Genomic DNA, 15899 nt, shown 5'->3' with positions numbered 1-15899 from the left:
ACTCCATCCGAAGGTCACCAACAGCAAAGACCAAAGGTAGATAAATCCACAAAGATGAGGAAAAACCAGTGCAAAAAGGCTGAAAATAACCAAAAACCAGAACGCCTCTTCTCCTCCAAAGGATCACAACTCCTTGCCAGCAAGAGAACAAAACTGGATGGAGAATGAGTTTGATGAATTGACACAAGTAGGCTTCAGAAGATGGGTAATAACAAACTCCTCCGAGCTAAGGGAGCATGTTCTAACCTAATGCAAGGAAGCTAAGATCCTTGATAAAAGGTTAGAGGAACTGCTAACTAGAATAACCAGTATAGAAAAGAACATAAATGACCTGATGGAGCTGAAAAACACAGCACAAGAACTTTGTGAAGCACACACAAGTATCAATAGCCGAATCAACCAAGCGGAAGAAAGGATATCAGAGATTGAAGATCAACTTAATGAAATAAAGCGTGAAGACAAGATTAGAGAAAAAAGAATGAGAAGGAATGAACAAAGCCTCCAAGAAATATGAGACTATGTGAAAAAGACCAAAACTACATTTGATTGGTGTACCTGAAAGTGATAGGGAGAATGGAACCAAGTTAGAAAACACACTTCAGGATACTATTCAGGAAAACTTCCCCAACCTAGCAAGACAGGCCAACATTCAAATTCAGGAAATACAGAAAACACCACAAAGATACTCCTCAAGAAGAGCAACCCCAAGACCCATAATCGTCAGATTCACCAAGGTTGAAATGAAGGAAAAAATTGTTGAGGGCAACCAGAGAGAAAGGTTGGGTTACCCACAAAGGGAAGCCCATCAGACTAACAGTGGATCTCTCTGCAGAAACCCTACAAGCCAAAAGAGAGTGGGGGCCAATATTCAACATTCTTAAACAAAAGAATTTTCAACCCAGAATTTCATATCCAGCCAAACTAAGCTTCATAAGTGGAAGAGAAATAAAATCCTTTACAGACAAGCAAATGCTGAGGAATTTTGTCACCACCAGGCCTGCCTTACAAGAGCTCCTGAAGGAAGCACTAAATAGGGAAAGGAAAAACCAGTACCAGCCACTGCAAAAGCAACCCAAAATGTAAAGACCATCGACACTATGAAGAAACTGCATCAACTAACGGGCAAAATAACCAGCTATCATCATAATGACAGGATCAAATTTGCACATAAAAATATTAACTTCAAATGTAAATGGCCTAAATGCCCCAATTAAAAGACACAGACTGGCAAATTGGATAAAGAGTCAAGACCCATCGATGTTCTGTATTCAGGAGATCCATCTCATGTGCAAAGATACACATAGGCTCAAGATAAAGGGATGGAGGAAGATTTACCAAGCAAATGGAAAGAAAAAAAAAAAAAAACAGCAGGGGTTGCAATCCTAGTCTCTGATAAAACAGACCTTAAACCAACACAGATAAAAAAGACAAAGAAGGGAATTACATAATGTTAAAGGGATCAATGTAACAAGAAGAGCTAACTATCCTAAATATATATGCACCCAATACAGGAGCACCCAGATTCATAAAGCAAGTTCTTAGAGACCTGCAAAGAGACTTAGACTCCCACACAATAATAGTGGGAGACTTTAACACCCCACTGTCAATATTAGACAGAACAACCAGACAGAAAATTAACATGGATCTTCAGAACTTGAACTCAGCTCTGGACCAAGTGGACCTAATAGACATCTACAGAACTCTCCACCTCAAATCAACAGAATATATATTCTTCTCAGCACCACATCGCACTTATTCTAAAATCGAACACACAATTGGAAGTAAAACTCTCCTCAGCAAATGCAAAAGAATGGAAACAATAACAAGCAGTCTCTCAAACCACAGTGCAATCAAATTAGAACTCAGGATTAAGAAACTCACTCAAAACCACACAACTACATGGAAACCAAACAACCTGCTCCTGAATGACTGCTGGGTAAATAACGAAATGAAGGCAGAAATAAAGATGTTCTTTGAAACCAATGAGAACAAAGACACAACGTACCAGAATCTCTGAGACACAGCTAAAGCATGTGTCGAGGGAAATTTATAGCACTAAATGTCCACAGAAGAAAGCGGGAAAAATCTAAAATCAACACCCTAAAATCACATTTAAAAGAATTAGAGAAGCAAGAGCAAACACATTCAAAAGCTAGCAGAAGACAAGAAATAACCAAGATCAGAGAAGAACTGAAGGAGATAGAGACACAAAAAACCCTTCAAAAAAATCAATGAATCCAGGAGCTGTTTTTTTTTTTTTTTTTTTGAAAAGATTAACAAAATAGATAGACCACTAGCTGGACTAATAAAGAAGAAAAGAGAGAAGAATCAAATAGACACAATAAAAAATGATAAAGGGGATATCACCAGTGATCCCACAGAAATACAAACTACCATCAGAGAATACTATAAACATCTCTTCACACATAAACTAGAAAATCTAGAAGAAATGGATAAATTGCTGGATGCATACACTCTCCCAAGACTAAATCAGGAAAAAGTTGACTCCCTGAATAGACCAATAACAAGTTCTGAAATTGAAGTAGTTAAGAGCCTACCAACCAAAAAAAGCCCAGGATCAGACAGATTAACAGCCAAATTCTACCAGAGGTACAAAGAGGAGCTGGTACCATTCCTTCTGAAACTATTACAAACAATAGAAAAAGAGGGAATCCTCCCTAACTCATTTTATGAGGCCAGCATCATCCTGATACCAAAACCTGGCAGAGACACACACACAAAGAAAATTCCAGGCCAATATCCCTGATGAACACTGATGCAAAATTCCTCAACAAAATACTGGCAAACCAAATCCAGCAGCACAGTACAAAGCTTATCCATCACAATCAAGTAAGCTTCATCCATGGGATGCAAGGCTGGTGCAACATATACAAATCAATAAATGTAATCCATCACATAAACAGAACCAATGACAAAAACCACATGATTATCTCAATTGATGCAGAAAAGGCCTTTGATAAAATTCAACACCACTTCATGCTAAAAACACTCAATAAACTAGGTATTGATGGAACATATCTCAAAATAATAAGAGCTATTTATGATAAACCCACAGCCAATATCATACTGAATGGGCAAAAGCTGGAAGCACTCCCTTTGAAAACCGACACAAGACAAGGATGCCCTCTCTCTTATCACTCCTACTCAACATAGTATTGGAAGTTCTGGCCAGGGCAATCAGGCAAGAGAAAGAAATAAAGCGTATTCTACAGGAAGAGAGGAAGTCAAATTAACTCTGTCTGCAGATGACATGATTGTATATTTAGAAAACCCCATCAGTTCAGTCCAAAATCACCTTAAGCTGATAAGCAACTTCAGCAAAGTCTCAGGATACAAAATCAATGTGCAAAAATCACAGCATTCCTATACACCAATAACAGACAAACAGTGAGTCAAATCATGAGGAAACTCCCATTCACAATTACTACAAAGAGAATAAAATACCTAGGAATACAACTTACAAGGGATGTGAGGAACCTCTTCAAGGAGAACTACAAACCACTGCTCAAAGAAATACAAGGGGACACTGCTCAAAGAAATACAAGGGGACACAAACAAATGGAAAAACATTCCATGCTCATGGATAGGAAGAATCAATATTGTGAAAATGGCCAAACTGCCCAAAGTCATTTATAGATTCAATGCTATTCCATCAAGTGACCACTAACTTTCTTCACAGAATTAGAAAAAACTACTTTAAATTTCACATGGAACCAAAAAAGAGTCCACATAGCCAAGATAATCCTAAACAGAAAGAACGAAGCTGGAAGCATCATGCTACCTGACCTCAAACTATACTACAAGGCTACAGTAACCAAAACAGCATGGTACTGGTACCAAAACAGAGAGATAAACCAATGGAACCGAACAGAGGCCTCAGAAATAACACCACACATCTACAACCTATCTGATCTTTGACAAACCTGATGAAAACAAGAAACGGGGAAAGGATTCCCTATTTAATAAATGGTGTTGGGACAACTGGCTAGCCATATGCAGAAAACTGAAACTGGACCCCTTCCTTACCCCTTATACAAAAATTAACTCAAGATGGATTAAAGACTGAAATGTAAGACCTAAAACTATAAAAACTCTAGAAGAAAACCTATTCAGGACATAGGCATGGGCAAAGACTTCATGACTAAAACACCAAAAGCAATTGCAACAAAAGTCAAAATTGACAAATCAGATCTAATTAAACTAAAGAGCTTCTGCACAGCAAAAGAAACTATCATCAGAGAGAAGAGGCAACGTAGAGAATGGGAGAACAATTTTGTAATCTATCCATCTGACAAAGGGCTAATATCCAGAATCTACAAGCAACTTAAACAAATTTACAAGAAAAAAAACAAACAACCCATCTTAAAGTGGGTGAAGGATATGAACAGGCACTTTTCAAAAGAAGACATTTATGTAGCCAACAAACATGAAAAAAAGCTCATCATCACTGGCCATTAGAGAAATGCAAATCAAAACTACAATGAAATACCATGCCAGTTACAATGGTGATCATGAAAAAGGCAGGAAATAACAGATGCTGGAGAGAATGTGGAGAAACAGAAACGCTTTTACATTGTTGGTGGGAGTGTAAATAAGTTCAACCATTGTGGAAGACAGTGTGGCGATTCCTCAAGGATCTAGAACCAGAAATACCATTTGACCCAGAAATACCATTTGACCCGGCAATCCCATTACTGAGTATATACCCAAAGGATTATAAATCATGCTACTATAAAGACACATGCACACGTATGTTTACCGCAGCACTATTCACAATAGCAAAGACTTGGAACCAACCCAAATGCCCATCAATGTTAGACTGGATAAAGAAAATGTGGCACATATACACCATGGAATACTATGCAGCCACAAAAAAGAGTGAGCTCGTGTCCTTTGCAGGGACATGGATGAAGCTGGAAACCATCATTCTCAGCAAACTAACACAGGAACAGAACACCAAACACTTCATGTTCTCCCTCATAAGTGGGAGTTGAACAATGAGAACACATGGACAGAGGGTGGGGAACATCACACACTGGGGACTTGTCACATGGTGGGGGGCTAGGGAAGGGATAGCATTAGGAGAAATACTTAATGTAGATGACGGGTTGATGGGTGCAGCAAACCACCTTGGCATGTGTATACCTATGTAACAAACCTGCACGTTCTGCACATGTATCCCAGAACTTAAAGTAAAAAAAAAAAAAAAAAAAAAGAAAAAGAAAAAAGAAATAATGGACTTTCTAAGGCAAACTCAGAAACTTAAACCTACAAAATGAGGGGAAAACCTTAGAAATGGTTACTCTTCATTGTGTTGAGTCCCTGAATTTGCTTAAACTCCATTTTTCAGTTATCTAATACATGTACCTTAATTGATCCAAGGGCCCCAATGGCTACTTCAGGTGGCAATATCACTGGTTTGGCATAGGTACCACCAATCTATTTAAAAAAAAAAAAAAAAAAAAAAAGGAGAGTATTAAAAGTTAGGATTTTTCAGGGAACAAATGCCAAGTGACATTTTCTATTTTTAATTAAGCATATGATCAGAAACCTTAAGCAATGGTTTATGTATTTCAACATTATTACTCACTGATCCAATGTTGGAAAGAGTAAATGTTCCTCCTGTAAGATCAGTGGTGCTGAGCTGACCCACAGAGCCCAATTTCTGGAGGCGGTTCAGTTCAGTGGCGATGTCAAATATAGAGCAGATCTGAACATTTTTCACATTAGGGACAATCAAACCCTGCTCAGTATCCATTGCTATCCCAATGTTATGAGAAGCCTAAAAAATAAAAAATTATACAGTAGGGCTTTTAATGAATAAGCTAACAGCAAAGAAAGGATAAAACCTTCACTGTCATCTAGAAACCACTTCCAAAACTCATTTTTACCCAATTGGTAGCGATTTAAAAGAAATAATTTAGGCCGGGCGCGGTGGCTTAAGCCTGTAATCCCAGCACTTTGGGAGGCCGAGACGGGCGGATCACGAGGTCAGAAGATCGAGACCATCCTGGCTAACACGGTGAAGCCCCGTCTCTACTAAAAAAATACAAAAACCTAGCCGGGCGAAGTGGCGGGCACCTGTAGTCCCAGCTACTCGGGAGGCTGAGGCAGGAGAATGGCGTAAACCCGGGAGGCGGAGCTTGCAGTGAGCTGAGATCCGGCCACTGCACTCCAGCCTGGGCGACAGAGCGAGACTCCCTCTCAAAAAAAAAAAAAAAAAAGAAAAGAAAAAGAAATAATTTAAAAATAATTTTTAAAAGATTTTTGGGGCCAGATGCAGTGGCTCAGGCCTGTTATCCTAGCACTCTGGGAGGCCAAGGTGGCTGGATTACCTGAGGTAATGAGTTCAAGACCAGCCTGGCCAACATGGTGAAACCCCATCTCTACTAAAAATACAAAAATTAGCAAGGTGGCACAGGCCTGTGATCCCAGCTACTCAGGAGGCTGAGGCATGAGAATCGCTCAAACCCAGGAGGTGGAGGTTGTGGTGGGCCGAGATTGTACCACTGTACTCTAGCCTGGGAGACAGAGTGAGACTCTGTCTAAACAAAGATAAATTTTTTGTTGATAAGAATGTAGGCAATAAGCTATTTCCCAACACTGTCAGTGCAAATGTAACTGGTACAGGTTGAGCATCCCTAGTTCAAATATCTGAAATCTGAAATGCTCCAACATCTGAAACTTTTGAGGGCTGAAATGTCATGTCATGTAGCCAATTTCCTTGAAAACTGATTTATCACCCTGAGTCAAGATCCATCTTCAGAATTCTGTATACTGACAAATACAGAAATGTAAAGTTTTTATTTTCGATTTATTGGATGGATTAAGCATCTCAGCATTCCTTACTATGTGATAAAATACATGTATAATAAAAAGTATATTCAATATTTTGTCCTTAAACATTATGCTGCATAGTTGTTGAAACAGTTCTCATTTTGTAATATTTAACCACATCAGAGCCCATCAATTAAAAAAAAAAAAAAAACAGAAAAATGCAGCCATTGTTCTGGCAGGGCATAGTGAGTGGCTCATGCCTATAATCCCAACACTTTGCGAGACTGACGCAGAAGGATTGCTTGAGGCCAGGAGTTCAAGACCAGCCTGGGCAACGTAGTAAGACTCCATCTCTACAAAAAAAATTTTTTTAATTAGCTGAGTATTATGGCACATGCCTGTAGTCTCAGCTACTTGGGAGGCTGAGGTGGGAGGATCATTTGACCCCAAGAGTTTTAGGTTACAATAAGCAATGATTATGCATGGGTGACAGAGCAAAACCCTGTGTCAAAAAAGGAAAAAAAGAAAACTCTGTGGCCGGGCACAGTGGCTCACGCCTGTAATCCCAGCACTTTGGGAGGCCGAGGCGGGTGGATCATGAGGTCAGGAGATCAAGACCAGTCTGGCTAATACAGTGAAACCCCGTCTCTACTAAAAATACCAAAAGAAATTAGCGGGTGTGGTGGCGGGCACCTGTAGTCCCAGCTACCCGAGAGGCTGAGGCAGGAGAATGGTGTGAAGCCAGGAGGTGGAGCTTGCAGTGAGCTGAGATCTCACCACTGCACTCCAGCCTGGGCTACAGAGCAAGACTCCGTCTCAAAAAAAGAAAAAAAAAATTGTTTCATGTACAAAAATGTTAAAAATATTGTATAAAATTACCCTTAGGCTATGTGTATGAGGGGTAAATGAAACATAAGTGAATTTCATGTTTGGACTTGGGTCCTATCCTCAAGATATCTCCTTTGTATATGCAAATATCCCATAATCCAAAAAAATCTTAAATCCAAAACACTTCTGGTCCCAAGCATTTCAGGTAATGGATACTTAACCTGTATAGACTTTTTGGAGAACACATGACAATATGTACCAACACTTATAAAAATTTGTGTTAAGGAACTAAATGCAGAAGTATGTAGGGATACACAGGGATGTTGAGTACACACTGTTTATAAGTTTGAGAAACTGAGAATAATCATAATGTTTATAAACAGGTCACTGGCTACATAAATAACAAAGCTATATTTGCTGACACATAATGATGTTTACAATATAGTAAACAAAAAAGAAGGTGCTGGGCACAGTGGCTCATGCCTGTAACCCAGCATTTTGGGAGACTGAGGTGGGTGAATCACTTGAGCCCAGGAGTCAGAGACCAGCCTAGGCAACATGGCAAGACCCCATTTCTACAAAAAAAAAAAAAAAATTAGCTGGGCATGGTGGCAGGTGTCTGTAGTCCCAGCTACTCGGAAGGCTGAGGTGGGAGGTGGAGGCTGCAGTGAGGCGATGATTGCACCACAGCATAGATATTCTCTATGGGAATACTTCAGACAGGCAACAGAGTGACACCCTGTCTCAAAAACAAAAAAAGAAAAAGAAACAGAAAAAAAGCAAGTTAAAGAAAATATTAACAATTCTATATCTTGTAAAAAGTATGTGAAAATGAAATCCTAGAAAGATGTGTATCTCAACATAAACAGTGAGTTATCTTAGGGTCATGGAATTGAGGGTAAACATCTTTGTTTTTTTTTTTTTCTTTTCTTTCTTTTGTTTTTTTGACAAAGGCAGGGTTTCACTTTGTCACCTAGGCTGGAGTGCAGTGGCATGATCACAACTCACTGCAACCTCCATCTCCCAGGTATCATATGATTCTCCTGCCTCAGCCTCCCAAGTAGCTAAAACTGTAAGTATGCACTACCATGCCTGGCTAATTTTTTTTTCTGTAGAGATGGGGGCCTCCTCACTTTGTTGCCCATGCTGGTCTCGAATTCCTGGGCTCAAGCCATCCTCCTACCTCTGTCCCCCAAAGTGCTGGGATTATAGGCAGGAGCCACTACACCCAGCCAACATCATTATTTTCTTGCCCGAAATTTTTGTGATAAGTATATACTTAATCAGGAGATATTAAAGTTAAAATTAAAAGTAATACAGCTGGCTGTATTAACCATATGGGAGCTGACCTCCCAGAATATCTAAGCTCACTTTCTGGTTGTACATTTCTTTTCTTTTTTTTTTTTTTTAATTCTCTTTTTGAAATAGAGTTTTGCTCTTGTCGCCCACGCTGGAGTGCAGTGGCACAATCTTGGCTCACTGCAACCTCTGCCTCCCGGGTTCAAGCAATTCTCTCACCTCAGCCTCCTGAGTAGTTGGGACTATAGGCGCTGGCCACCACACCTGGCTAATTTTTGTATTTTAGTAGAGACAGGGTTTCACCATGTTGGCCAGGCTGGTCTCAAACTCCTGACCTCACGTAATCCACCCACCTTGGCCTCCCAAAGTACTGGGATTATAGGTGTGAGCCACTGTGCCCGGCCTCTGGCTGTACACATCTAATGATAAGTAAACTTAAGGAAAAGCATCTCCAAAAGAGTTCTCGGTCTTAAGAAACTTTCACTCCTCACAGAAAAGTTTACTCAAATTGAATTCAAACTTGTATTACTTTTCTCACTTAAATTATTCTTAATCTTAAAATTCAAGGAATTTGCCAGGTGTAGTGGTTCATGCCTGTAATCCCAGCACTTTGGGAGGCTGAGGCAGGAGGATTGCTTGAGACCAGAAGTTCAACACCAGCCTGGGCAACATAATGAGACCACGTCTCCACAAAAAATTTAAAAATTAGTTGGGCATAGTGGCGCATGCCTATAGTCCCAGCTACACAGGAGGGTGGGGCAGAAGGATTGCTTGGGCCTGAGAGGTCGAGGTTGCAGTGAGCCACGATCATAACACTGCACTCCAAACTGGTGCAGAGTGAGACTCTGCCAATAATAATGATGATGATAATAATAATAATAATAATAATAATAATAAAATATTAAAATTCCAGGAATTCAATTGTGAAAGAGCTGCTTCTTTTTGAGAGGGTAAGTAGAGCGGGTAACATAATCTGCCATACAGCTATATTTCCATTATTTTAAGCAGAAAACAAAAAAAAAAAAGCTTAAAAATGGTTTTAAGAATCTCCATATCTAAACAGTATTATTAAACACAAAAACAACAAAGAATTAGACTTAAGTTTAATGTTTTACCCCATACCTTTAATTCTAGTCTAAAAAAAAATCACTATTTAAAGTACAATAGAAGTCTCTCTAACCTACAAGCACATTTGCCCTATCTTCTATTAATAATAAAAACATTTTCACTCTGCATAGCCAACCTTATATGTTATATTCTGGCAGTTTTCATCCACAGAAGCATTAAGGATAGGAAACTGTAGTAATCCCAAGGAAACAGCCTGTTTAACAGAAAAAGAATGCAATTTTAGCACTTTTAACTCAGAAGGGATAGGGAATTTGAAATAAGAGGTATAAAAGGAGGGAGAGAGAAAACTCTTACTTATGCTGAGTTTAATTTCAAGTCTACATGTACCTAGTCACATTACTGCCAATGTTACCTTCAAGCAATGTAGAACTAGGTCACCCTAATCATTAAAGAATAAAAGATAGTCAAGTAGCTTGTAAACATCAAGGAGATTTTCAAAATAATGATGCAGACCAGCCACAGTTCCAAAGAAAATGTCTAAATTCTAGGTGATTTCCTCACTGACATGTTGAATCTTAAGATTTCCATGAGAAGTAAACCTGTGGTTCAAAACTAGGAATCAAAACACAAAAAAGCAGGTAAGCTATTTCCCTGTGTGGAAAGAACACGTAATGAGGATTTCAAAGCGCACTGACCATTAGATGCCAATTTGCTACTTGGTGTCCTTGGCCAGCTGAAGGGCAGAGATGGCCCGAACATTTACTTTACAGCTCAAGTCTCACTGAATAGCATTTACATTTTCCCTCTCTCCGCCTTCTCCCTTTCTTTTTTCCTTTTGTCACTTACTACCATTTCTCTCCTGTCCATATTCAGATTTCCCTAACTGTATCCAAATGTTCTTGATATCTGCTCCCCTGCCCATTCGGGATCTAATAATCAAGTTTCATACCTTACATGTGGTGGTCATGCATTGTATTAAATTTAAAAAATAGCGAAATAAAAATGCTTAAGATCATTCTTAAAAAGAATTCCCTTCCCCACTGCCCTTTTCTGGTCCCTGTTAAAGTTCTTTACATGCATTGTGTTATTTTTCTCAGTGCATCAGGGGTCTTGATGGAAAAAAATCAAATTCTTGAACTAGATAGAGAGTTAAGAAAAAAGCTTAAATATATAGAGACATTTCATAGTCATTAGTTTAGTTAGGACAGGTTAAAAGAGTAGATCAACTGAAGAAAAATACAACGAAAAGAACTGCTATGAGTTCCTTAATTTTTATGACTTGGAAGTTTTTTTCTTGTTTGTTTTTGAGACAGGGTCTTGCTTTGTCACCCAGGCTGGAGTGCAGTGGCATGATCTCAGCTCACTGTAGCCTCAACCTCTTTGGTTTGAGTGATCCTCCTGCCTTAGCCTCCCGAGTAGCTGGGACTACAGGTGTGTGCCACCATGCCCAGGTAACTTTTGTATTTTTTGTAGAGATGGGGTTTCACCATTCTGCCCAAGCTGTTCTTGAACTCCTGAGCTCAAGCAATCTGCCTGCCTTGAGAGAACCCTTTCTTAGAAAAAAAAAAACGGGGGGAAATAAAGGAGAACAGTTTCTGCCTCACGAGGCTCAAAGCCCAGTAAGTGAGTAAGTGAAGAGAAAACTGAGTAAGCACTCACAATGCACTGAGATAAGTAACAGTGGGAAACAAGAGTATTTAATTCAAATAGTGACAGCCACAGAAGGAGTCTGTACCTGACCACAATTTGGGATTTATTTGCAGGTGTTTGATGGAGAAGAATGGGCACTTCGAGTGGAATTGTGTATTCCAGCAATTATGGGTAGCTTCATATTAGGGAGTGAGATAAGAACGGACAGGCAGGCAGCAGAGACTTACAACACATTTGTATGCCACACTAAGGAGTATGGAAATTATCCTAAAGGCAATGAAAGGGAACCACTGAAAAGAATCAGAGAATATTACAATAATTTGATTTACAGAAGACCAGTCTTGGTGCAGTGTAGAGAAAGGACTGAACATGCTTGCATTAGAGACATCAGTATGTCCTTCAGAGTAGAACAGACCAGAATCTGAAAGAGCTTCTCCACCTGTTAGCTATAAGTCCTTAACAAGTTTCTCAACCTCTCTGAGCCCCAATTTCCTTAAATGGAAAGTGGGGACAGTAATATTTACATGTCAGGGTTACTTGAGAATTAAGAGATAATGTATACAGCATGCTTAGTATGGAGCCTGGCACATGCTAGCTGCTGCACAGTCACTAATGTGAGCTAGACTGTAAGCTGCTCAAGGTCAGCTGATGATCTTACTCCATTTTATACTGGTCCCAAGGCTTAGCACTAGAAATGATTTCCAGGAGCCTCAATATAAGTTTGTTAAATAAATATTAAATATATGTCAGTGATATTGCAAAATTAATATCAAGTCTCATTTTAGTTCAAACCAGGACTTGGCTGGAGTGATCCTTTTAGGATTAAAGGCTTTACTTAACTGGCAGAATTGTCTCTACCTAGCTCAAAGATAAGTGGCTAAAAATGTGATATAGACATTGCAATTTTATAATTTCCTATTAAACAAAGAAATGGCATATTTTCTAACTATTTGATGTTGTGAAAAGTAGTATTTTTATTCAAGGCCACAGTCAACACATTGCATGTTGGCAAAGCAAAATTTAAATGTCCTACTTGGGGGGCCGGATGCGGTGGCTCATGCCTGGAATTCCAGCACTTTGGGAGTCCGAGGTGGGTGTGGATCACCTGAGGTCAGGAGTTTGAGACCAGCCTGACCTACATGGTGAAACCAAGTCTCTACTAAAAATACAAAATTAGCCAGGCATGGTGGCAGGTGCCTGTATTCCCAGCTACTCGGGAGGCTGAGGCAAGAGAATTATTTGAACCCGGGAGGCGGAGGTTGCAGTGAGCCGAGTTCGCGCCATTGCACTCCAGCCTGGTTGACAAGAGCAAAACTCTGTCTCAAAAAAACAAACAAACAAATAAATATCCTACTCAAGCTTTGTTTGAAATGAATGAAATCTCACCTTTAAGAAGAAAGGCATAAAGGAGAGTTTAATTCCACGAGCAAAAGCAATGGGTTTTAATTCTTCTCGGAGCTTAACCAGTTCAGTAAGGTCAACCTCATCACAATAACCAAAATGAGGTATCTTCAGGGCTGCAGACATAGTCTTGACCATTGCTTTTTGAAAGCCTGAAAAGCATTCAATTGTTATTCATTTATTTAAATTCTTAAATCTCTTCATCCTTTTTTTTTTTTAAAGAAACTAAAATGGAAAGTTCTCTAATGTCCTTTACTCTCTCAGTTAAACCCTTCCTCTTACTACTCTCTTCATTACGTTACCTTACATTGAAAGTCACTAATTTCAAAGCTGGAACATTGACTGCATCATGACACTCAGTGGCAAATGCAATAACATAGCAGCAGGTAACTGCTTTAAATGCTGTGATATATAAAAAATTCAAAAGAATGCAAGCCACGTATTTCCCTAACAGCTTTCCTGCAAAGCCACTCTTCTGGAAGTTAATCATTCCAAGAGTTTATAAATAACAAATCAGAACTAGTTATTTTGAAAGCTAACTACAAACAGTGAATGTTTAAAACATCCTGTGTGTCTTCAAACAGAGCAATTATCAGTATACAAGTTTATACTTCAAGAAACCTGCTAATGTATTCCTCTTCAGAAGTTAATGGTACACATAAATTGGAAGTGTTTCCCGGAAAAGCTGTTATTTCATCATTTAAAAATTATGGCCAGGCATGGTGAGTGGCTCATGCCTGTAATCCCTGCACTTTGGGAGTCCGAGGAGGGTGGATCACCTGAGGTCAGGAGTTTGAGACCAGCCCGGCCAACATGATGAAACCCTGTTTCTACTAAAAATACAAAAAATTAGCTGAGCATGGTGGCATGCACCTGTAATCCCAGATACTCAGGAGGCTGAGGCAGGAGAATTGCTTGAACTGAGAGGTAGAGGCTGCAGTGAGCCGAGATCATGCTACTGCACTCCAGTCTGGGAAACAAGAGCAAAAATCCATCTCAAAAACAAAATAAATAAATAAATAAAGTATATGCTGACTGAAGTTGAACTTCCCCTTCAGCAAGACTTGAAAACACCATATTATATACATTTACTGAGGTAGCTTCCCCCAAAATAAATGAACTATTGCCTTATATTATTGTTATTATTATCATTACCTTTTATGGGTTCTGTTTTGTCTTTGCCTGTGAATACTGGAGGTTTTGATACTGGTATAGGAATAGTCATGTCTTTTGGCTTTGGTGGAGGTGGCATAATTTCAGCTTTTGGTGAAGGAGGTAATATAGCTCCTGTCTGCTTTTCCAAATAGTTGAGGATATCTTCTTTAAGTATTCTCCCATCTTTTCCTGAGCCAACAACTTCACTCAGCTTAATCTAAAAAATGATATATTTTAATGCCAAAAATACAACTACTTAGAAATATCATTAAAGTTTCAAAATGGAATTTGATCAGTTGACGGTAAAATATATCTGTCCAATAAATTAGTAAAAAGAAATAACCTTTTCATTTTCTACTTAAGTAATCATTTATTACTTTGTATACACTGTTGACATGTACATGTGGTAACCAACAGGTATCTATATTATATATAATCTAGAGCTATTTATGAAAACTTACTTTTTAAAACAAAATTTTGTAGAGACAGGGTCTCACTCTGTTGCCCTGGCTGGTCTTGAACTCCTAGCCTCAAGCCATCTTCTCAACTCAGCCTCCCAAATGTGCTGGAATTACAGGCGTGAGCCACTTTGCCCAGCTGAAAACTTACATTTTTATACTCAAGTATTTTAAAATCTCTTGCATAATTCTTACTCGACCTTTTCTATTCTTGGGGACTACATAAGAAGAGGGAGAGCTGAGAATTTAAGAGAAACTAAATGCTCTACCAAATTTAGACCAATGTTTCTGACGTTGGCTATCAGTTAAAAACGTAACAGCTTAGATGATCATAATACAAAAGCTCTCTCAAATGTTATTTTTCTAGTAGTTGCTTTGGAAATATCAGTACAAAACATTTAACTCTATGTAAATACAAACAAACATAAGAGCTTGGAATGATCTCCTCACATATAGTATGTATTAATTTCTTAGGAATAGGCCCCGTTTCATTTGTATTAGTGCATCTCTAAGGATGACTAAAATAATAAAGGACTTTACTCAGACAAACACTAAGTGTGTAACAAATGGACTATGAAAATTTAAACAAATAATTTTTAGGCAGTTACAAACAACTGTAAATGCCACTGGTTCTTAATTTTAAACAAACTCAATTCATAAATATGTAAACTGAAAGAAAAAAGATGATTTCTGATAACTAAATCCAATATTTAATTTTTAGTAATCACACAAGCATTCTACCCAAGTATCCTATCCACATCTTTAGGGAGTGTTTTAGGAAAGCAAAATCATACATTTCTTCTATATATTCCTTTCTATATTATTAAGAAAAAAATTATTAAAATGCTTTATAGATTTCAAAGCAATATGTTAAATCAGTATTTCATTGGATGCCATTAATAACCTAGTGTTCCATGTTACTATATCTATTTTCTGCTATGCCAAATGGTCTTCATACTTAAACACATTTAAGGGTTACATAAAATTTCATCAAGGATACATAACATAATTTGACTTTGAACATGTATGCATCTTCTAATTTTTGGCTATATAAAATACAAGGAAGAATGTATCCTAGATGATTTTCTGGGGATTGTTCCCCTGTGGCAGGATAACTGGCTGAAAGAATATGAACATTTTAATGACTCTATTACATATTTCACAAATGTAGGGAAAAGATAGGTTAGCCTGTTACTGTGTTATTATAGATAGAAGTAGGTTTAAGAGACTCCATTCGGCTCT

At 38.5% G+C, this 15899-nt stretch overlaps 1 protein-coding gene across 2 annotated transcripts in view; it reads right to left on the bottom strand.

The window, feature by feature from the left end:
* The window catches only part of DBT (dihydrolipoamide branched chain transacylase E2), a 76838-nt gene that overhangs the window by 8858 nt on the left and 52081 nt on the right, over positions 1-15899 (bottom strand). For both annotated transcript variants that reach the window (XM_026456507.1, XM_026456508.1), the window contains 5 exons: positions 14200-14416; positions 13030-13196; positions 10169-10246; positions 5612-5803; positions 5389-5460 (listed from right to left, as the gene is read on the bottom strand). In XM_026456507.1, the coding sequence (XP_026312292.1) occupies positions 5389-5460; positions 5612-5803; positions 10169-10246; positions 13030-13196; positions 14200-14416 (726 nt within the window). The remainder of the gene's footprint in view (positions 1-5388; positions 5461-5611; positions 5804-10168; positions 10247-13029; positions 13197-14199; positions 14417-15899) is intronic.

This window comes from Piliocolobus tephrosceles, chromosome 1, assembly GCF_002776525.5.
Source record: "Piliocolobus tephrosceles isolate RC106 chromosome 1, ASM277652v3, whole genome shotgun sequence".
Taxonomy (NCBI): Eukaryota; Metazoa; Chordata; class Mammalia; order Primates; family Cercopithecidae; genus Piliocolobus; species Piliocolobus tephrosceles.
This window is presented reverse-complemented; position numbering and strand designations above follow the sequence as displayed.